Source organism: Rattus rattus, chromosome 8, assembly GCF_011064425.1.
Source record: "Rattus rattus isolate New Zealand chromosome 8, Rrattus_CSIRO_v1, whole genome shotgun sequence".
Taxonomy (NCBI): domain Eukaryota; kingdom Metazoa; phylum Chordata; class Mammalia; order Rodentia; family Muridae; genus Rattus; species Rattus rattus.
Genome location: NC_046161.1, coordinates 105,213,331 through 105,235,836, shown reverse-complemented (window position 1 = coordinate 105,235,836; position 22,506 = coordinate 105,213,331). Strand labels below are relative to the sequence as shown.

General features: G+C 44.8%; 1 protein-coding gene across 6 annotated transcripts in view; it reads left to right on the top strand.

Moving 5' to 3' along the window:
• The window catches only part of Cnot10 (CCR4-NOT transcription complex subunit 10), a 49,506-nt gene that overhangs the window by 7,809 nt on the left and 19,191 nt on the right, over positions 1-22,506 (top strand). For 3 of the 6 annotated variants that reach the window (XM_032911000.1, XM_032910999.1, XM_032910996.1), the window contains 10 exons: positions 2,519-2,669; positions 6,192-6,334; positions 7,266-7,352; positions 7,833-7,916; positions 11,145-11,262; positions 13,308-13,457; positions 14,686-14,888; positions 17,204-17,325; positions 18,762-18,938; positions 21,457-21,561. In XM_032911000.1, coding sequence (XP_032766891.1) covers positions 2,540-2,669; positions 6,192-6,334; positions 7,266-7,352; positions 7,833-7,916; positions 11,145-11,262; positions 13,308-13,457; positions 14,686-14,888; positions 17,204-17,325; positions 18,762-18,938; positions 21,457-21,561 — 1,319 coding nt within the window. In that variant the 5' untranslated portion in view covers positions 2,519-2,539. The remainder of the gene's footprint in view (positions 1-2,518; positions 2,670-6,191; positions 6,335-7,265; positions 7,353-7,832; positions 7,917-11,144; positions 11,263-13,307; positions 13,458-14,685; positions 14,889-17,203; positions 17,326-18,761; positions 18,939-21,456; positions 21,562-22,506) is intronic. The other 3 variants (XM_032910997.1, XM_032911001.1, XM_032910998.1) reach the window with 2 other exon arrangements.

Genomic DNA, 22,506 nt, shown 5'->3' with positions numbered 1-22,506 from the left:
CAGCCAGGGTCTTGTCTTCCCTGTGAATTCGCCTGCTATGTCAGGCTCACCATATGGGTGATTGGGATCTGATTATGAACCACTGTATTCTGTGAAGCTTTTGGATTCCCTACCATCCAACACTAAGGTTGTTAAATCCATGTGTACTAAATCACTGCATGATTTGGGGAAATGCCAGTCCTAGAATTAATCTAATAACATCATTAGACAACTTTGTTTTAATTTTTCTTCTGCTTTTTTTTTTAATTTTTATTTTTTATTTTTTTAAGATTTTGCCTGCAGGCCAGAAGAGGGCACCAAATCTCGTTACAGATGGTTATGAGCCACTACGTGGTTGCTGGGGATTAAACTCAGGACCTCTGAAAGAGCAGCCAACGCTCTTAACCTCTGAGCCATCTCCCCAGCCTGTGTTTTAATTTTTATGATGGCAAAGAAATGTTGGTATTAAAGGGCTAGAATTTTAGTTACATGTGTTGTACACAATTAGTAACACGCTGTGAAATGTAAAGAGGTTCTAGGCCAGCCTGGTTTACAAAGCAAGTTATAGACCAAGCCAGAGCTACATAATGAGACCCTGTCTCAAAAACACAAACAGTGATCCAGGCCGGGGCATTCTTTACTCCGGCACCCAGGAGGTAGAGTTCTGTTAATCTCAGGACAGCCAGAGCTTTATAGTGAGACCCTGTTTTCAAACAAACATAATGATAGTAAAATACATACAAACCTGGCTGTAATCCCAACACTGGATAAGCTAAGGCAGGAGGATTGCTGTGTTTTTTGGAGGTTACCCTGGGCTATATACAATGAGACCCGTCTCAGAAATTTTGCTTAAAAAAATTGGGAAGATGGGCTGGAGAGGGCTTAGCATTTAAAGTTAGAACACTTACTGCCCTTGAGAAAGAAGAGCCATCTGACAGGCATTCTTACCACACACACATGCATCCAGGCAAAACATACACTAAAGTAAAGTAATTAGACCTAAAGGTCGGCGGGGGAAGGGAGTAAACATGTTGGGCCAGTGAGATTGCTCAGAGGGCAGACACACTGGCAACACAAGCCTGTCCTCGGGGCTCCATACGTGACTGACACCCATCCTCCTCTTCATTGTGTACACACAGGAATAGTGTAGTCATCTTAATTAAATGTCATTGTCTTGTGTCTGGAGAGATGGGTTAGTGGTTAAGAGCGCTGACTGCTTGCTTTTTTTTTTTTTTTTTTTTTTTTTTTTTTTTTTTGGAGCTGGGGACCGAACCTAGGGCCTTGCGCTTCCTAGGCAAGCGCTGTACCACTGAGCTAAATCCCCAACCCCTTTTTTTTTTTTAAATAGAGGACCCAGGTTTGATTCCCGGCACCCACATGGCAACTCAACAACTATCTGCAAGTCCAGTTCTAGGAGATCCATTGCCCTCCTCTTCCCACTGTGGGTACCAGGCACGTGTGCACAGACATCTATATACATTATACATTAAAGATAGGTAGATAGATAGTTTTTTTTTTTACTATGATGATTGGAGGAGACTTATCAGTTGTAGATTCTCATAAGCTCTAACAAAGCCCATAAAAGTTTATTGTAGAGGCTGACGAGATGCCTAGTGGTTAAAAGCACTGGATGCTGCTGTCCCAGAGGACCCGGGTCTGGTTCCCAGCACCCAGGTGACAGCTTACAGCCATCTATAACTCTAGCTCCCGGGCACCCCATGCCCTCCCCTTGCCTTTGAGGTGCACATGCATACATGCAGACAAACACTCCTCATACACTGAAATAAAAACAAACTCTGTTAAAGGCTTCTAATCGCCAGCTGCAATGCAGCTGCTTGGGATTTTATTAAAACATACTATTTTCTCTAAGGGACTAGACCCTTAAATATACCCTTGTCTTAGACAACATAGTTAAGAATGATCTCTCTCACCTATTAGATAAATATCTGTATTCTCACTGTGTAGCTTTGACTGGCCTGGAACTTGCTATGTAAGCCAAACTTATATAAACATGTTAAAATGTTTAACATAATTTTAATGTATATGAAACAGATGGAATGATGTGTAGTATTGGGTACTAGCTAAAACCTGAAGGTATATTTTGTCATTGTTTTGTATTTTGTTTGTTTGTTTTTTGTTTTTTTTTTTCCCAGACAGGGTTTCTCTGCTGCTCTTGCTGTCCTTGAACTCACTCTGTAGAGCAGGCTGGCCTGGGACTCAAGGATACAGCCGCCTCTGCCTCCTAGTGGTGGGATTAGGGCATATACCACTAGCCTGACAAAGGCACTATTGCAGTGCAGAAAAATCAAAATAAGATGTGTTGGAGCTGGGCATGAGAGCATACATCTGCACTCATAGCTGTTCAGAAGACTGGCCTGGAACTCGCTGTGTAGCCTCTGCTGACCTTGACCTATGTCAGTTCTGCTTCATCTGTAGGTGCTGAGACTACAGGGCGGGTCACACACCCAGCTGAACTCTGATTACTGCTGTTTGTTTCCTTGCTGCTGTTAGAGTACCTTCTGCCTGGACTGTTTTGCAGGTCCACTCGGCTGTGGAAGAGATGGATGGGTTAGACGACGTTGAGAACAGCATGCTGTATTATAACCAAGCAGTCATTCTCTATCATCTGCGGCAGCACACAGAGGCCATAGCTGTTGGTGAAAAACTTTATCAGTTCATAGAACCTTTCGGTATGTTATCTCAAGCCAGAAATCTCTTCATCCTCTTTCTTGCAGATTTGTCTATTGCTTCTACCTAGATGACCTAAATCAGAGATATATGTCAGCATGGAAAGGGAAAAAAGAATGGGAGAAATATGTAGAGTGCTTTCCCTGTAAATGTGAGGGCTTGAGTTCAGTGCCTAGGACCCACATGAAGGGCTGGAGAGATGGTTTAGTGGCTAAAGAGCACTGCTGAGTATAATTCCCAGCAACCACATGGTGGCTCACAACCATCTGTAATGGGATCCGATGTCCTTTTCTGACTTACCTGTCTGAAGACAGGTACAGTGTACTTATATAAATAAATCTTATTTAAAAACAAAATAAAAAAACAAAAACAAAAACAGAAAAAGAAGTAGCTGGGCTTGCTGCTGGCACATGGTTGTAACCCACTGCTGGGGAGGTGGACACAGGTGGCTGTGCTGAGATTGCTGGCCAGATGCTCTGCTTTCCTAATGAGCTCTAGGCTAGTGTGATGCCTGTCTCTGAAAACTAGAGTTAGGGACTGGAGAGGTGGCTCAACAGGTAAGAGCATCGACTGCTCTAATACATGGGTTCAATTCCCAGCACCCACGTAGTTGCTCACAGTCATCTGTCACTCTGAGAAGATCTGATGCCTTCTGGCCACTTCAGGCATCTGGCATGCATGAAGTACACAGACATGCATGTAGGCAGAACAGCTAAAGGGAACAGTCACTAAGGAACAACAGCAGAGATTCCTGTCTTCCACACACATGTACACACGTACTCAGCTGCACATCTGTGTCCACACATAGAAAATAACCAAAATCAACAAAATTCTTGGAACATTTCTAAATTTGATTTCAGGCTAGAGAAGGCCAGTTTCTTTTTTTTTTTTTTTTTTCCTTTTTTTTTTTTTTTTTTGGAGCTGGGGACCCAACCTAGGGCCTTGCGCTTGCTAGGCAAGCGCCTACCACTGAGCTAAATCCCAACCCAAGGCCAGTTTCTTTTTAGCACTCCTTCCCACCTGAGTTATAAAGGTGCCTCACATGCTGTCACATCTCACATGCTGTCATATGCCTGTAATCCTAGCTTCCTGGACTCAGGCAGGACAACCAGATGTTCAGGGTCATCCTCGGATACATGCTAGGTTCGAGGCCAGCCTGGACTTCTTGAGACCCTATCAAAAAGGAAGGAAGGGACAAAGAGAGAAGGGCTAAAGTGAACTGTTGGTAGTAGAAAGAATTCTTGTCTCCTCTTTGCTGTTGAATACTCCCTTAGGGTCCTGGAGCCTTTCTTACCTTAGTTTCCATGAAAGAAGATTAGGAGGGCTGGACACATGGCTCAGTGGGTTAGAGTTCTTGCTCCTGTAGACGATTAGGTTGGGTTCCTAGCCCTACACAGCAGCCAACTACTGTCTATAACTTCAGTTTCAAGGGATCCAATGCCCTGTTCTGGTCTCCGCATGCACCAGAAATACACATATATACACACAGGATTTTTCATCATTTTACATGTGTGTACATGTGTATGGAAGACCGGAATCTCTGCACCAGGAATACACATCTAACATGCATGTACACAAAATAAACATTTTAAAAAGAGCAGTTTGGAATGGTAGAGGACAGTGTAGTGTTTCCTTTCTCTGTTTGTGTCTGCATCCTGACGCTAGGTGAGGCCTGAGGATTGGGAAGGAGTTCTCAGGTCAGCAGCAGGCTGGCGCGTGGTTAGAGAGCGGCATTGCTCTCCAGCCCTCATGCAGCCTGCTCTTTCTAGTACATCAGATCATCAGTGAGACATCCCGACTTAGGAGCACCTGTCTGTGATGGTCACTGGACAGCAGGTGATGCAGTGTGCTGATGCCTCTGGGGCACTTGGGAAGAGCATTTGACAGCTGGGTGAGCAGTTGATAACTGACTCTCGGGAACCGTTGAGCTGCTGCCTGTTTCTTCAGGCCTGACGGCTTGGTGACTGGTAGGCTGGCCAGGAGAGAGGCACTGGTAGGGACTGTGTGACGGGACTGGGTCCCTCCATGAAGCTACAGGTTGAATGGGACCCCACTGTGTGCTTGAGAGCATTGGCAGTGTTTTTCTGAATTTTTCCATTAGTTCACAGCATGCTGTTAACCTGTACTACAGCTAAGAGAATATAAAACTTTGTATTACTCATTTAGACAAATTTATTTTTGTGAAAATTATGGTTTTAGTTTTTCTATTTAAAAGTTTTTGTTTATTTATATTTTTACTTATGTGCGTTGGGGGTGTGTCTCTTTGTGGGTGTTTGCACATGCATACAGATGCCTGGAAAGCAAAGGCATCCAGTACCCTAGAACTAGAGTTACAGCAATTGCAAGCTGCCTGATGTGGGTGTTGGGGACCGAATTTGGGTCCCCAGGAGAGCAGCAAGCTTCCTTACCCATTGAGCCACCCCTCTAGCCTCTTTTATTTCTGAGGCAGGATCTCACTATGTAGTCTGGTTATGTGGACCAGCCTGGCCTAGAACTCTCAGAGATCTCTCTGCCTCTCCTCAGTGCTGGGATGAAAGGCATCAATCATGTGCAGCTAATTTTTTACTTTTTACTACTTGGGTTTTATTTGGTTTTTGTCTTCTTTTGAGCAGTTTTGGGTTCATAGCAAAATTGAGAGGAAAGGGCAGTTGTCTCCTGTTGCCTCCCGTCAGCATGCGAAACTCCTCCAACAGCTGTCCCTTCATGGTTAGTGTCAGTGTGCACGTTACAGCAGGAGCCACACGGACACAGTGCAGTCCCCCAGACCGGAGCTTACATTAGGATTTTCTCCTGATGTACATTTTGTGCTGAACTAAGTCCTTACTGACTGGGTAGGACAGCGGCCGCCCTAAAATGCTGTTTTCTAGCTGTCTTCTCTCCTCTCCACAGACACTGAGCTTTCTGCCGTCTTTATAGTTGGACTTCTTCCAGAGTATTCGAATTGTAACCCTGATATATTTGTTGAGTGCACAGACCAATGTTGTGAGCCAGGCATGGCTCTGGAGTTTGAGGGTGAAACAGTGAGCTAAAAGGGAAATTGTGACCCTTGTCACTCTTATTGAAGAAAGAGCAACACAGACATGATGAGGTAGCTGCATGCCGTGAAGTACTGCTAAGAGCATAGAGAGTAACTAGGGACTTTCAGATTCAGTAATCAAAGCCTCTGACCCGCCATGCATACTGTTACATATATGCACCCACACACATACATTCTAGTATCACACTAGAATAAATAAAGACTGGGAGTTAAATGGTATGCACAAGTACTGGAAGTGAGGCTTCTTCCCACTCCCTGGGAACTTTATAAAGACGGTGCAAAGAACACTCCCGTGAAGAGGCCCGGAGACCCAGTGAACAATGGCAGTGCTGGGATAGCTGCTGTTTCCAGTCATGGCTTTAGTGGCATCTTTTGCTTGAGGGAGATGTGCTTCATTTTGCAGAGCTGTGTTCTGTTTGAGGGTAAGCAGAGATGTATGCTCACCCTTGGATTGTAACTTTTTCTATTTGTGTGTTTGTTTTGCCAGAAGAAAAATTTGCCCAAGCAGTGTGCTTTCTGCTCGTAGACTTGTATATATTAACCCACCAAGCTGAGAAAGCGCTGCATCTTCTTGCCGTCCTAGAAAAGATGATTTCACAGGGTAGCGGGAACAAAAATGGGAAGAGCGAGGTGAGTGCCGGGCATTGGGTTGGAAGTGGGACCAGTGTCTGTTGTGTGACATATCCTGCAGCTCATGGGGACGGCATTCACAGAGACGCAGTGTTTGTCTGCCTGCCCTGTACACTGCCTTATAAAAATGTCCCATTTATCAAGGTTTGCATGTTTGCCATTTTCCAACCCAACAGGCGTGTGTTAGAGATTCCAGTTGAGTGCCCTCAGCATTATTCCTAAACTTAGTGTTGTAAAATATTTCATTTTGTATTTGGTACTTGTAATATTTGGTGAAATAGGCCTTAGTTCAGTAGATGCATGTGGTAGGTTCTGATCTGACGGTGTAGGAACACTGCAGGCAGTCCTTGTCCTCCAGACCCTCTGCTGGGAAGGGGTGGGTGGAATACAAGGAATCCCTGGGTAAAAAGGAAGAAAATTAGGGACATCTCTAGTAATTGAGTATTTGATTTGAACATTCAAGCAGTCTGACATACCAGAAACAACAGCACAATGGGGTGAATGGCTTGGCGGAGAGCCAGGGAAGGAGCAGTGTCTGGAAGTGTGGGGAGTGGCTGGATGACATTTTCCCACTGCAGGGAAAGTGGGTCTGAGTGTCAGGACCGTGGGGGAAGGAAGCAGGGCTTCAGCGGTGTTGGTAGTGTTTATAGTGGAGAAGGGCATAAGGAGACAGGGTCTCTGTTGGGTTTTAGAGGGTTAGTCTGAATGGCACCTATGACTTGTAAATGGGTCCATGGTTGCGCTCATCCATGAGTTTCCTGTTAGGCATGCCACATGACTCTCAGTCCCTAGGAGTAGGCTCTGCAGTGGGCTCTGCAGAGGGTTCAGTTTGGGAATGGCCTCTGGGCACTTGACTTGAGCACTTATGCTAGCTCACCTGGAAATCAGTACATCAGAGCTGTGCGATTGATTTTGTTTCCCTATTTCATAGACTGGCAATAACAGCAGCAAAGACGGATCCAATCCTAAGGCTGAGAGTGCAGCGCTGATAGAGGCTGCCAAGTCCAAGATACACCAGGTATGCACACTCAGGGTGGGTCTGTGAGAGGCAGTGCGAGAGGCCCAGGACCACTGACTGACTGGGGTGCTTACCTGCTTGAAAGGCTTGGAGTTGAGAGCGCAGTTATCCCTCTGAATACATTTTGCTTGAGATATATACATTGTGACTTCTATAAATTACTGTATATAAGTCTGAAGTAGCCTACAGTGTATGATAAAGTAATATATGAAATTTTAAAATTATCTTATGCAGATGCGAATTTGTAGGTTTTGCTTGGGAGTAGAGTGATGGATTGCCATGCGGGCAACCTTAGTTTCTATCCCCAGCACCACAGAAAAGAAAAAGGAAACAAAGATAATTTTGAAGTTGCATTTGCATGTGACTATCTTTGACCTGTTGTATGCAAATGAGATTTACTGTCCTGGACTGGCGAGCCAAGCTGGCGCCGAGCACATGTAAGTGACCCGCCCTCTTGTGTGTCTCCGTTCTCACCTGCAGTACAAAGTCAGAGGGTACATCCAGATGAAGTCGCTGAAGGCATGCAAAAGGGAGATCAAGTCTGTCATGAACACAGCTGGAAATGTAAGTTCCTCCTGGACGCTCCTCCCCGTTGTCAGTTTCTGGCTTTCTTAGTTAGACTGCGAGGATTTGTCAGTTTGCAAAGATAAAACACCAGTCTGTAACCCCAGCTCTGAGAGGAACAGGAAGATTTTGGGCTTGCTGGTTTCCAGCCTACCATTGGAAATTGCTCCAAGTTCAGGGGGAGACCCAGTCTGAAGACTCAGCAGAATGGGGAGAAAGAGAGTAGGACACCTGTTGCTTTCTTGTGGCCTCTACACACAGGTACATACACGTACACACATACACTCGAGTAAAGAAATCTTGGGGATTCTTTGTGGAGGGTGGGGTTGTTGCTTGATTTTGTTTTCTGCTTTTTGTTTTGTTTTGGTGGGTTTTTTTTGGTTTTTTTTTGTCTGTTTGGTTTTGGTTTTAGTTTTGGTTTAGTCTTTCAAGATGGGGTTACTCTGTATATCCCTTGCTGTCCTGGAACTCACTCTGTAGATCAGGAGTGAGTCCTAAGTACTGGGATTAAAGGTGTGCACTACCACCACCCAACTAATAAATCTTGTTTTTGTTGTTGTTTTAAAAAATTATTTACTTCATGTTTGTGAGTATACTGTTACTGTCTTCAGACACACCAAAAGAGGGTGTAAGGTCCCATTACATATGATTGTAAGCCACTCTGTGGTTGCTGGGAATTGAACTCAGGACCTCTGGAAGAGCAGTCAGTGCTCTTAACCACTGAGCCATCTCTCTAGCCTATAAATCTTGTTTTTAAAAACTGATCATTGTTTAAAAAAAAAACAAAAACTGATCATTGTTGTGCAGTTTACTGTTTGTACCTGAGGCCATGAACATCTGAAGTACCTCTACCTAGAATAACCCTGAGACTACAGTTACTTAGTGACCAGCAGATCTCTGGGCCAACAGAAGTCCAGACAGAGAGAAAGGACTAGACCATAGATGGAGAGCGTGTTTCTGAGTGAGTAAATAACTCCTGGGATGGTGCTTCACAAAGTACAGTGTCCAGACCTTTGCGGCATTTGCATTCTAAATCAGTTCTCTCTGGAGGCCCCTCTAGTGTGAAGATTTAATGAGAGTGATACAAAAATCCTTGCCAAGAATTTTGGAATAGAAAGATTGGTAACTGCAAACAAAACTTTGTTTGGAATTTCTTCTGTTCATATGGTAGCATAGTTTCTTTTTATACTTGCAAGAATAACTGGATATTGGGAATTAATGAAAGTTGAATCCTAAGAAAGGAGAAAGATTGGGGACAGCTCAGTAATACAACACTGGCCTAGCACCACTCAGACTCAGACACACACACACACACACACACACACACACACGGGGAATACAGTTCTATCACTTGAGAGGTGGAGGCAGGAGGATTAGGAATTCAAGGCTAGCCTGGGCTGAAGTGTGCCCATGTTAAAAGCAAGGGCTGTAGAGATGGCTTGGCAGTTAAGAGCATTCACTGCTCTTGCAATGTGAGCACCCACATCAGGCAGCTCCCAGTTGCCTGTTACTCCAGCTCCAGGGGATCTAAACCCTCCTCTACCTTCAATAGCTCTGGACTCTAGTATACAGACTATCACTCTCATCATATAGTAATTGAAAGTGAAAATAAAATCTTAAAAACGAAAAAGACGTCCCTCCATAGTGTGCACAAAAATAAAATGCTTGGGTGTGGCGTCCCTGACCTACAGTATCAGCATTTGGGTGGTAGACTTGGTCAGATCAGAAGTTCAAAGTCTTCCTTGGTTAGACAGCAAGTTCAAGACCAGCTTGGGTTCCTATGTGAGACCATGTTTTTTTTTTAAAAAAAAAAGGGGGGGGGGGTTTGGCAATTTAGCTCAGTGGTAGAGCACTTGCCTAGCAAGCGCAAGGCCCAGGGTTCAGTCACAAGCTCCAAAAAAAAGAAAAGGGGAAAAAAAAAAAGGAAGGGGTGGGGGGAGGCTGGAGGGATTGGAGGGATTGCTCAGTAATTGGGAATTTATACTATTACAGGGATACCTGAGTTTGGTTCCCATCAACCATGTTGTGTGGCTCACAACCTGCTATAAACCCCAGATCCAGGAGATCTGGCATCCTGTTCTGGTCTCCATAAACACCCATACACAATGTGTCCACTCCCTTGCACATTTACACATAAGGTAAAAAAGAACTTAGCTTTGTCTTAGTGCCTTATTGCTGTAAAGAGACTCCATGACCAAGGCGACTTGTAAAAGGAAACCATTTAACTGGGACTTGCTTACCATTTTAAGGTTTAGTTCATAATCAACATGGTGGGGAGACCGGAGAATGGTGGCACGAAGGCAGACATGGCACTGAGGAAGTAGCTGCAAGTTCTATAGCAGGATCCCCAGACAGCAGGAAGAGAGACTGATCCTGGCTTGAGCTTGTGAAACCTCAGCCCATCCCCCAGTGACACTTCCTTAACAAGACCACACCTGCTAATTCGAGCCTGAGGGGTCATTCTTATTCACACCACACAATGTTTTTTAAAATCAAAAAGAAGCAGGGAAGACCATTCTCATAGTTACTGTTCTGCTCTGAGAAGACACCATAACCAAGACAACCTCCAAGATGAGTTGTCCAGTCTGGGGCTCACAGTGCTGAGGAAGAGAGCCCTTGTGGCAGGGAGGTTGCCACTTAGGCAGGTGTGGGGAGTTGTAGTTGAGAGCTTGCATTTGATCCGGGAGCACAAGGAATAGAGAGCTGTCTGGGAATGATACAGGCCTTTTAAACCCCAAAGCCTGACCCCGGTAACACTCCTCTGACTGGGGGTGAGTTTATGGGGCGTTTTCATTCAGACTACCATGGCCATCAATTTTGCAATAACCATTAAAACAAAAGTCCTAGTTTGTGCTGTAAAACTGACTTTCAGTTAGGCCAGGCCCAAGGTTCTGTGCTTGTATTCAACGACTTAAGAGGCTTAGGCAGAAGATCACTTGAACATATTGAACATGGAGCAGGCTGGGCGCAGGAGGATGCAGAGAATGAAGACAGTTTGTTGATACTCTGTGTATGCGTGTTAGTGATTTTTTTTTTTTAGGTGGCCACTCAACTCTTTGAGATGTTGGTATTTTAAAAAGACAGCAGGTCAGTGAGCGTTTAGGAATTGTTTTCTGTGGCTGACTCAGCTTAGTGATTTTGTCGTAAACGCTTCCGTGGACAGCAGTGTGACAATAGTGCAGAAGACAACGAAAACAAACTCTAAATCACTTTCATATTCCTTTACAGTCCGCACCTTCCCTGTTTCTTAAAAGCAATTTTGAGTACTTAAGGGGCAATTATCGAAAAGCAGTGAAGCTGTTAAATAGTTCAAACATTGCCGAGCATCCAGGCTTCATGAAAACAGGTAAAAGAAAACTGTCCCCTTCTCTTCTTAATAGTACTGCCTCATTTAAAGCTCAGCGCCTACACAGCCTTGGTAATTCGGCAGTGAGTATCCTGTTAACAACTCATCTTAATCTGGTGTTTTGTGTCATGAGGATAAAGTAGTCATGCTAGTTATTACGTTTATTAACTAGTAATTTTCTTTTGTTTTGAGACAGAGTTTCACTGTACAGCTCTGGCCAGCCTCAAACTCAGAGATCTGACTCATTCTACCTCCCTACTACTGGGATTAAAGTGTGAAACATCATGCCCAGATTCACATACAGCAGGCTACCTTTGACTTGCTGTGTAACCAAGGAACTTCGCTGCTGCTGCCCTCACCTTGCAAGTGCAAAGATTATAGGCATGCATGCTCTGTCACTCTGCCACCACACAGGCTCAGGAAATGGTTTTGGAATGCTCATTTAGAAAGTGAAGGCTAAGTTAGGTTATTTTCATCAAAAGAAAAAAAAAATCTACCAAGGTAAAGCATTGGAATGTAAAAATAAAAGCACAGATGGCCCAGTGATTAAGAGTGCTGACTGCTCTTCCAGAGGACCTGGGTTCAATTCCCAGAACCAACATGGCAGCTCACAATTTTCTATAACTCCAAGATCTGACACCCTCACATACACATACATGCAGGCAAAGCACCAATGCAGACTAAAAATAAAAGTGCAGAAGAAAACTGGGGTGAATACCCTACTTTGTGGTGAAGAAGGCTTGCTCAAACATTACCCACAATCTTGGAGAGATAGCTAAAGATTCAACCACAAAAGAGTGTTCAGTTTTTGTGATTAACCACAAACATGTGATAGCACACACCTTTAGTCCCAGCACTCGAGAGGAAGAGATCCATATGAGTTGGAGGCCAGCCTGGTCTGCAGAGCAAGTTCCAGGACAGCCAGGGCCACACAGAGAAACCCTGTCTTGAAACAAACAAACAAAAAAACAAAAAACAAAAAAAAAAAAAAAAAAAAATATATATATATATGAATGATTAAGTCACAGAACAAGTGACAACTGTTAGTAGGCATTAGTATTTAAAGCATGTGACAAAGGCTTCTGTGACAGTCTCTGACTTACTAGATAGGGGCAACTGATAGACCAGATGAGATAATGCATAACTAAGAATAATGCCAGCTGGGTACGACAGATGGCACCTGTGATCCCTGCATTCCAGAGACTGAGGCAGAGACATTGCCAGAAGTCCCAAGCCAGCCTCAGTTGCATAGTGAGTTGTAAGCCACCAGGACTGGTGCAAGACCCTCTTAGTATAAGGAGAACAGTGCTAGGGTCCTACCAGTCGATAGAGTTCTCTGTCATACACAAAGCCCTGGCTTTCATCTCCAGCACCACACAAACCAGGTATTTGTCTGTGATCCCTACCCTCTGGGTAGTAGAGGCAAGAGAATTAGAAGGTCACTCTCAACTAGAGAGAGCTGAGACGAGGCCAGCCTTTTCTGCACAGTCCTGTCTGAGGTGGTTGGTGATATGATGGATGGTAGGTGGACAGATGGTGTAAATAGAGGGGACACTTACTTAGGCTTAAGATGAAGCAGGGTTTGTAGACTGTTTTACTGCATACATTCTCCCTGCTATTCTCCATTTAATGTATCCTAGCTGTTTCCATGTGTGTGCATGTTCAACTTAGGACCTTATGCATGCTAAGCCAGCTCTACCATTGAGCTAAACTCCAGCTTCCCATGTCTAGGTGCTTTACAGATTGCGTTTGTCAGGGTTTCAGGGTTTCAGTGGGATGTATGGCATGTATAATAAGTTGTTTTTGTCACTTGCTAAAAAAAAAATAGGATGAATAAAAAAGTATTCAGGGTTGTTTTAGAAATCCAGCAAGACAGGGTGTCACCCTGTCCAGCCCTTGGGTTTTCACTGTGCCTCATGAACTGCCCTGTAGGGACTAAGTGACTTTCCAAATAGGTTAGCTAACTGACAGCAACTAGGTCTGCTGTTTGCATGGGGGACTGCAAAGACACATTCTCTGGGTAAAGTTGTCTGTGTTGTTTTCAGGTGAGTGCTTGAGATGCATGTTCTGGAATAATCTTGGTTGTATCCATTTTGCCATGAGCAAGCACAATTTGGGGATTTTCTACTTCAAGAAGGCTCTGCAGGAAAATGACAATGTCTGCGCCCAGCTCAGTGCGGGTAACACCGATCCAGGTAAACTCGCACTGGGGACCGGCAGTGTCCTGCTGGATACACATGGAGAAAGAACAAGCATTGGGGAAGGGATCTGGGGCTGGAGGGGACATTCAGGGCTTGGAGGATGAGACAAGTTTTGCTTTAAGATGTCATAATCAAAGAAGTAGCAATCATCCAGTCAAAAATGTAAGTCCCTGGAGCAAGCTGGCGAGCTCTGTCAGGGAGCTTCAGTCTAATTAAAAGACCCCACCTCAAGAATAAGACAAAAGGATGATTGAGGAAGATTCGTGACCTCAAGCTTGGGCTTCACATGTACACACAAGTACACATGTGAAAGCACGTAGACATGGGGGTGAGGGGTAGAAAAGACCAAAAAATTCCATTACTTCAGTTTGTTATGATGTGAATCAGTAATCCTGCATGGTGTGTCATCCAGTTCTGATTAGTCCCTAGGGTTTCTTGACTGTGGGCTAGCAGTATTATAAATTGTTGGCAGAACTTCACAAGTCTGACAGCCTTAAAGCAACTTGCTGAACTTTGTAATTTACATTCAGATTATATGGATCTTTGATCAGAAATGCTTAAAATCAAGCAACTTTCTAATTTTTAAAATCTTAAACACCAGGGTTGGGGATTTAGCTCAGTGGTAGAGTGCTTGCCTAGCAAGCGCAAGGCCCTGGGTTCAGTCCCCAGCTCCGAAAAAAAGAAAAAAAAAATCTTAAACACCTATTCAATTGCTGAAGAATATATTTTGAGGGGTTGGGGATTTAGCTCAGTGGTAGAGCGCTTGCCTAGCAAGCGCAAGGCCCTGGGTTTGGTCCTCAGCTCTGGAAAAAGAAAAAAAAAAAAAAAAAAGAATATATTTTGAGTGGCAAGTGATTGTATTGTAGACTCGGTCACCAAAAAGTGTAGCAAGTGGAAACAAAATGGCCAAGCAGTCTGAAGTAGGGCAAGGTGCTGTAAGGTTCAGAAAGCCAGTGGCACACCTCAGCTCTTTGGCTCCCTGAAGCAACACTGCCAGAAGAGCTGACATACACAAGGACATCTCTGTCCTTCCTAGCACAGACATCTGAAGTGACTGGCAGGTACTTGAGGAGTTAGGTATTGGGAAACCCCCTTGGAAAGAGCTGTTAGAGTTTCACATTGGAGTTACTAGTACTAAACATGGGCGTGTTTACTCGGGAGAACAAAGGCCTGCAGTACAACAGAACCTTAATATGATCTATTCTCCAAATTCTCTCACAAGGCAAAAAGTTTTCTGGAAGACCCATGTGTACATTGCTGGCCAACAAAAGGTATGAGCTGCTGTACAACTGTGGGATCCAGCTGCTGCACGTCGGGAGGCCTCTTGCTGCCTTTGAGTGTCTGATTGAAGCTGTTCAGGTGTACCACGCGAATCCTCGTCTTTGGCTCCGGCTGGCGGAGTGCTGCATTGCTGCCAATAAAGGGGTGAGCACTGATGTGTAGCTCTTTGAACCTCTATTTCTTCTCTTCTACACTTGTTACAGGGAAAGCAAAAGATACTTGGGAATCTAAGATCTCATTTCCTTTTTCACCACCACTGAATGTAAGTCTTCTGCTCGCAGTTGCTTGCTTAATTCTTGGCAAAGGGTTGATGCCAGTGAGGCGTCTGTGTCAGAACAGTGGTGGCTCCTGCTGGGCTTAGGCTGTGCCATCTGAGAGCATGAGGATGGCCTGTGTCCGGGTGGTCAGAGAACAGCTCGTTCTGACAGGTGAGTGTGGACAGGAGTAGAGCACTCCCTCCAGTGACTCACATGACAGTCTCGTATCCTCTCTGACACACTGGTCCTCAGTGTCTGAAGATGGGCTGCCCTGAGTTGTTATCTCCAGGTTGGTAGCAGCCTCTGAGTCTCTGGTTGAGCGGGGTCAGTGTGAAGCAGGTGAAATAAGAACCACCAGGGGTGTGGGTTCCCCTCCCCTCTCCCCACGTTCCCTTGGGATGTGAAGCTGTTGGCTCCCTAAGGCTCTCCTGGCACCCCTGCCCGCCATAGGTTCCGTAGGACGTTGAGGTTCTTCCCTGAGCACCATTTTCTGACGAGCAGGGGAAAGAGGCAGGGTTTAAAGGAAGCCTTTGTGCAGCTTCGCACCCAGTGTTTGAGTGGTTGATGTGAGAGCAGCAGAGAGGGGACTAATGCTCTCAGAAGTTATTGAGAGAGGGGTGGGGAGGGAGGGTAGGCCTGTGAGCAAGCATGACGTATGTACGAGTTCTGTTTCCAACTCAGAGCCTTGTGCGTAACGGGAGAGTACTCAACCACTGAGCTACTTCTTTAGCCCTGTACTTTGGGTTTTTATTGGTAAGGTTTATTTTTATGTATATAAGTGTTTTCCCTGCTTATATATGTACGCACCATGTTCGTGTGCAGCCCACAGAGGTCAGAAAAGGTCATCAAAGCCTCTGAAATTTGAGTTACCCTGTGGGTGCTGGAAATAACCGGGATCCTCTGCGAGAGCAGCAAGTGCTCTAAACTACTGAGTCATCTCTCCTGTACCTTAGTTTTTAAAAAAGTTTTTACAAAAGCCTTTAGGCAGAAGGTTCTGTACCGCACTGGGCATAGCTTGAGCATCTATTACCTCAAAGCCAGCCTCCACAAAAGCCACACCCACTCCAGGAAGGCCACACCTCCTAATGGTGTCATACCCTATGGCCAAGCACTCATAGACATGAGTCTATGGAGGCCATACCTATTCAAACCACCACAGTTCTGCCGAGAGGCTCTGCCTCAAAAAATAGAAGAAAAACCTAGCACATCTCCATGTGTTACCTGCAGGCCTCCAGGCTCACAAATAGGCACATGTGCATTACACATACATGTGCATCACACATACAAATACAGTGGGGAACATGTTGTTTCACAACGTGGCTATGACAGTAATCCTAGCACACGGGAGTTTGAAGCAGGAGGATTGCAAGTTTGGGACCAGCTTGTGCTACAGAACAAAACCCTGTCTCAGGGGTTGGGGATTTAGCTCAGTGGTAGAGCGCTTGCCTAGCATGCCCAAGGCCCTGAGTTCGGTCCCCAGCTCTGAAAAAAAGAAAAAAGAAAAACAAAAAAACAAAACCCTGTCTCACACACACAAATACACACTTTTAATAATTCTAAAATTTGGGCTGGAGAAATGGCTCAGCAGTTAAGAGCACTGACTACTCTTCCAGAGGTCCTGAGTTCAATTCCCAGCAACCACATGGTAGCTCACGACCATCTGTAAAGAGATCTGATGCCCTCTTCTGAAGAAGGCCGAACAGTGTACCCACATACATGAAATAAATAAACCTTTTAAAAATAATAATAATTCTAAAATTTGGTGCTGGAGAGGTGGACACTTGTCTCTCTTGCAAAGAGCCCAGGGTAGGTTGATAGTAATTGCATGGTACACAACTGCCTGTAGCTCAGGGAATCCAAGGCTCTGTTTGATTTCCACAGGCACCAGGAGCATGTGGTACATATTCATATCAACAGGCAAACATTTATAAAACATAATAATTTGGGCTGGAGAGATGGCTCAGTGGTTAAGAGCACTTGACTGCTCTTCCAGAGGTTCTGAGTTCAAATCCCAGCAACCTCATGGTGCCTCACAACCATCTGTAATGAGATCCGATGCCCTCTTCTGGTGTGTCTGAAGACAGCTACAGTGTACTCATATATAAAATAAATAAGTCTTTTTAAAAAACATAATTATAAATTAATTGATCATATTTTATGCTATTTCTTTACATTTTATCTTAAATATTTTTCGTTTTTTAGACTTCTGAGCAAGAAACCAAAGGTCTTCCCACAAAAAAGGGAATTGTACAGTCTATTGTTGGTCAAGGGTATCACCGTAAAATAGTTCTGGCATCACAGTCTATTCAGAACACTGTCTACAAGTAAGTATTTTACCATGAGCCAGTGTGCCTCCGTAATAGTACTGTTAGTGCTGAGGTTTTAGTGGGAAGTAGCTTGGCCTTGATCATTTCATGGGAGGAATTGCTCTGTGGTAACATTTTATTGCTGCATCAGTAGACAGGCCCACACTGTCTGTCAACTGTAATCATAATCTAGTATAACTGTGGGCGCTGAAACTGTCCCGATCCTAAGGAAGCAGACTGGTCACTGCCATGAATCAGGATGTCCAGAAGAGGGCATTTTTGTGTCTCCTTTGTCTTCCTAGAGAGTTGCTGCTCCTTTACCCTTGTCTGTGAGTTCCCATCCAAGGATTCAGCCAACCTCTGATTAAAAATATTTACAAACAAGGGGTTGGGGGTTTAGCTCAGTGGTAGAGCGCTTGCCTAGCGAGCGCAAGGCCCTGGGTTCAGTCCCCAGCTCCGAAAAAAAAGAAAAAAGAAAAAAAAAATATTTACAAACAAAAACATTAAAACAATGTTGACCCATGTGCTGACTTAGTTTTTAAGGCTTTTTTTTGGAGGGAGGGGTTATTTTTTGGGCATTTATGTGTACCATCTGCATGCCTGATCCCCATGGAGTTCAGAAGAGGGCATGTGTCTCTTGGAACAGAGTTACACAGAGTTCTGAGCCACCATGTGGGTGCTGGAAGTCACTCTGAAAGAACAGCTGGTGCTCCTAACCGCCGAGCTCTCTCTGCCCACCCCACAGCCTTCGCATTCATCACGGGCCTTTTCTACCCTCTGTTCTCAGGGCGTCGTCTACAGTTAGTTCTCTTGCATTGGTCTTGACAGTGCGGAGTATTGATCCCACCCTCCTCTTATGAATGTTTACAGTACTTCATGTCTTGAGGGAGCCTCGGCTGGTTCTTTACCGTTTGCTTATAACAGCTTCTGTTAATTTTTTGTCCATTAGAGAAAGTGTTCAGTAACAGTTAATGATTCCATCTCGGTTTTTTTTTTTTTTTTTTTTGTTTTTTTTTTTGGAGCTTGGGGCCTAACCCAGGGCCTTGCGCTTCCTAGACAAGCGCTCTACCACTGAGCTAAATCCCCAACCCTCCATCTCGTTTTTTTTTGTTTTTTGTTTTTTTTTTTTTTTTTTTTTTTTTCGAGCTGGGGGGCAACCTTAGGGCTTGCGCTTGCTAGGCAAGCGCCTACCACTGAGCTAAATCCCCAACCCCCATCTTGTTTTATTTTGTTGAGATAGGATTTCTCTGTCTTAGTCAACAGGGAGTGGTACTATTTAAAAAGATTAGGAGGTGTAGACCAGACTGACTTTGAACTCACAGAGGTCAGCCTGCCTCTCCCTCCGAGTGCTGAGATTAAAGGCTTGCACCTTAACAGTTAATGATTCCTTATAGCGGGAAAGTCGGGTTTATTTTTCTACAGTCCGTTCAGCTTATTTCTCTTGTTCTTTGAAGCGATGGGCAGTCTTCAGCCATTCCTGTAGCCAGTGTGGAGTTTGCAGCCATCTGTCTCAGAAATGCCTTGTTGCTGTTACCTGAAGAACAGCAAGATCCAAAGCAGGAAAACGGCTCCAAGAGCAGCAGCCAGCTTGGAGGAAATGCGGAAAGCAGCGAGAGCAGTGAGACGTGCAGGTACCCATTCTTCTCACCTCTGTCCTGTCGCTCTTCACTGCTGTGGCGAACACTGTGGCCAAAAGCAACTTGGGAAGTATCTTAAGACACCATGGCAACTTACAGTTCCGAGGCTTAGTTCATTCTGGTCATAGTAGGGAGTGTGGCGGCGCCCAGACAGACAGACGTGGCACTGGAGAAAGTAGCTCAATTCTACATCTGTATCCACCGCAGCAGAAGAGCGAGATGCTGGGACCTGACTTGAGCTTTTGAACTCAAAGCCTACCATAGTGACACACTTCCCCCAACCCGGCCACATCTCCTAATCCCTTTAAATACTACTGCGCCCTGTACACTGGAGCGTTCAGATAAATGCGTCTAAAAGTGCAATCTTAATCAGCCCATCAGAGGAAGGGAAGGGTTTGGTCTTGATCGCATACTGTTGTTGAGGGAAATTAGAACAGGAACTGAAGCAGAAGCTGAGAAAGAACAGACTTATTCTACATGGCTTGCTTCCCAGAGCTCTCTCTGCTTTTTTACACAACCCTGAAACATCTGTCCAGGGTGGCACCACCCACAGTGGGATGAGTCCTTCTGTATCAGAAAGCAGTCAAGAACGTGCCCCACAGACTTGCCTCTAGGCCTTGTCTCAATTGAGGTTCCCTCTTCTCAAGTTACTCTACAAAAATCTAGACAATGCACCCCCACCTCCCCTTGGCAAAAGTCCTTCAGGACTTCTTCAGCAAGCCTGTTGTCTGTCTGTCCTCTAGATAGCTTCCCAAGCTTCATCCAGCAGTTCCAAAATTCACTCATACCAAAGAAGATGGTTTCTGAAGAGAAATAGAGGCTAAGAGAGCAGAGCGCTTTGAGACAAAATAGACTCTTATTTCTTAAAGGAGCAGCTCTGAGGCCAGAGCCGGTGTGGTGGCGCATACCTGTGGCCCAGCTCTGGGAGGCAGAAGGACACTTGTGTACTACCTAGGATGTGTAACAAAACCCTGACTGAAGAAATACCATTAGGTTAACAGCAGGAATATTTGAAAGTCTTGTGGGTGTCAGAGACAGCAATTTTTTTAGTATTTATTGAATATTAGAAGCCAACCTGGGGTGAGGTGGAATCTGCCTTTAACCCAAGCACTTGGGAGGCAGAGGTAGGCGGGCAGCCATTTGTGCACCATAGCACATGTACAGCCACAAATACTCACATAAACACATTTTTTTTTTTCCTTTTTTTTTCGGAGCTGGGGACCGAACATACACACATTTTAAAATGTTTTTTTTTTTTTTTTTTTAAAGTGCCAGCCAGGGCTGGAGAGACAGCTCAGTGGTTAAGAGCACTGACTGCTCTCCCAGAGGTCCTGACTACAATTCCCAGCACCCACATGGTGGCTCACAACCATCTGTAAAGAGATCCGATGCCCTCTTCTGGTGTATCAGAAAACTGCTACAGTGTACGTATATATAATAAATGAATAAATCTTTTTAAAAAAAAAAGTGCCAGGCAGATATGGTGGCACAGACCTTTTGTCCCAGCAGTTAGGAGACAGAGGCAGACAGGTCAGCCTGGTCTACAACTTGAGTTCCAGGATAGCCAGGGCTGTTAAAGGCCCTGTCCCAAAAAAAAAAAAAAAAAAAAAAAAAAAAGACAAACTAAAAAGTAAGAAAGAAAAAGAAAAGCTTTTTTTTTTTTTTTTTCCTATTTGCAAGTCAGCTTCAGATTTGTAATGAGCCTTCTGCCTCGGCCTCCCTGGTGCTGCTGGATCAGAGGTGTGAGCCACCATGCCCAGCTAGAAGGTCTGCTCTCTACATATCACCCTCAAACTGTTTCTCTGTTACAACACTCTCTTCTTGATTATTACAAATTTATAAATATTCATTATAGAAAAGTTAAGACAAGATCTCACACAGACCAGTTACACTAGGTAACTGAGGGTGGCCTTGAGCTTCTAGCCCTGTGACCACTACTTCCTATATCTTTGTATTTAAGACACACACCATTATGCCTGGCTTATGCAGTGCCGGGAATAGATCCTAGGGTTTCATGCATGTTAGACATACACTCTATCAACTGAACCACAACCCCAGCTTACTTACTAAAGGAATTTTGAGCTGGGCAGTGGTGGTGCACACCTTTAATCCTAGCACTTGGGAGGGAGAGGCAGGTGGATCTCTTCTTGAGTTTGAGGCCATAACCTAGTCGATAGAGTGAGTGCCAGGACAGCCAGGGATACACAGAGAAACCCTGTCTGGAAAAAAAACACAAGACAGAAGGAAGGAAAGGAAAGGAAAGGGAAGGAAAGGAAAGGAAAGGAAAAAGGAAAAACATTTTGAAGCTGAGTGACTGTGCGGAGGTACTTAAGTGAGGTGTTTGCAGCTAGAGACTGGGTAAAGTACTGTTAAGGACTAGGGACGATGCGGTAGGACAGAGTTGGTAGTACAGTAGGGTTGTATGAAGTTAGCATGTCTGTTGTCAGAACTGGGTTGGTGTGGTGGAGTGGGAACGGGAAAGCAAACTGTACACTCGTTTGTTTCTTGTCAGCCCTGAGAGTCTTTCTCTATTCAGCAGTAAAAGCCATGATGGAGATAAGCTCATTCCTGCTCCACCGTCTTCTCCCCTGAGGAAACAGGAGTTAGAAAACCTCAAGTAAGTACCTGCGGCGGCGAGCATCCACCACATATGTGCTGTAGACATGTACACAGTGGGCCGGGACCTCTGCACAGTACTGTCTTCTTTCTGCCTGTGAGCATCCTACATGACCTGACAATCCAGTGACCTCCCCCACCTCATTGCTGACGCTCCAGGGTGTGCAGCCACACCTGCTTTTTCCATGGGTGCTAGGAAGCAAAGTCAGGTCCCCACACTCAAACAGCACATGCTCTTGCCACTCTGTCAGCTGCAAGCCCTGAAGCTTACCTGGACGGTTTGGGATGGGGAAGCTGTGGTAGCCAAGGACTTGTGCATGATGGGCAGGTGCTTCATCACTACCATTGGGCTAAGCCCCGCCCCAAGTTACAAGATCCTGGTTGGCTCTTATTGGACAACACTTTCTTCTCTGAAACATAAGTTTTTTTGGGTTTTTTTTTTTTTTTTAAGTTTTTTTTAAAAGATTTATTTAATTAGTATACATAAGTACACTGTCCCTGTCTTCAGACACACCAGAAGAGGGCATCAGATCTCATTACAGATGGTTGTGAGCCACCATGTGGTTGCTGGGAATTGAACTCAGGACCTCTGGAAGAGCAGTCAGTGCTCTTAACCACTGAGCCATCTCTGCAGCCCAAAAGTAAGTTTTCTAATGAGCTGAACAAAGGGTGTTGGCTCATAAACAAAGGACTGAAGAAAACAAAGATAAAGGTCTCAAGAAAGGAGCTGAAGAGCTGGCTGGGGGTTAGGAGCTCTAATGTACCAAATGCGCTGGTCCAGTCCTGGGGGCGGGCGTCCAGCAGTCTGTCTGTCTCTGCCCCCCTCCCAAGTGCTTTTGCCTTTGGAGTTTTGTCAATGGTGATGGGGTTTTTTTTTTGTTTTTTTTTTTTTGTTGTTGTTTTTTTTTGGTTCTTTTTTTTTTTCGGAGCTGGGGACCGAACCCAG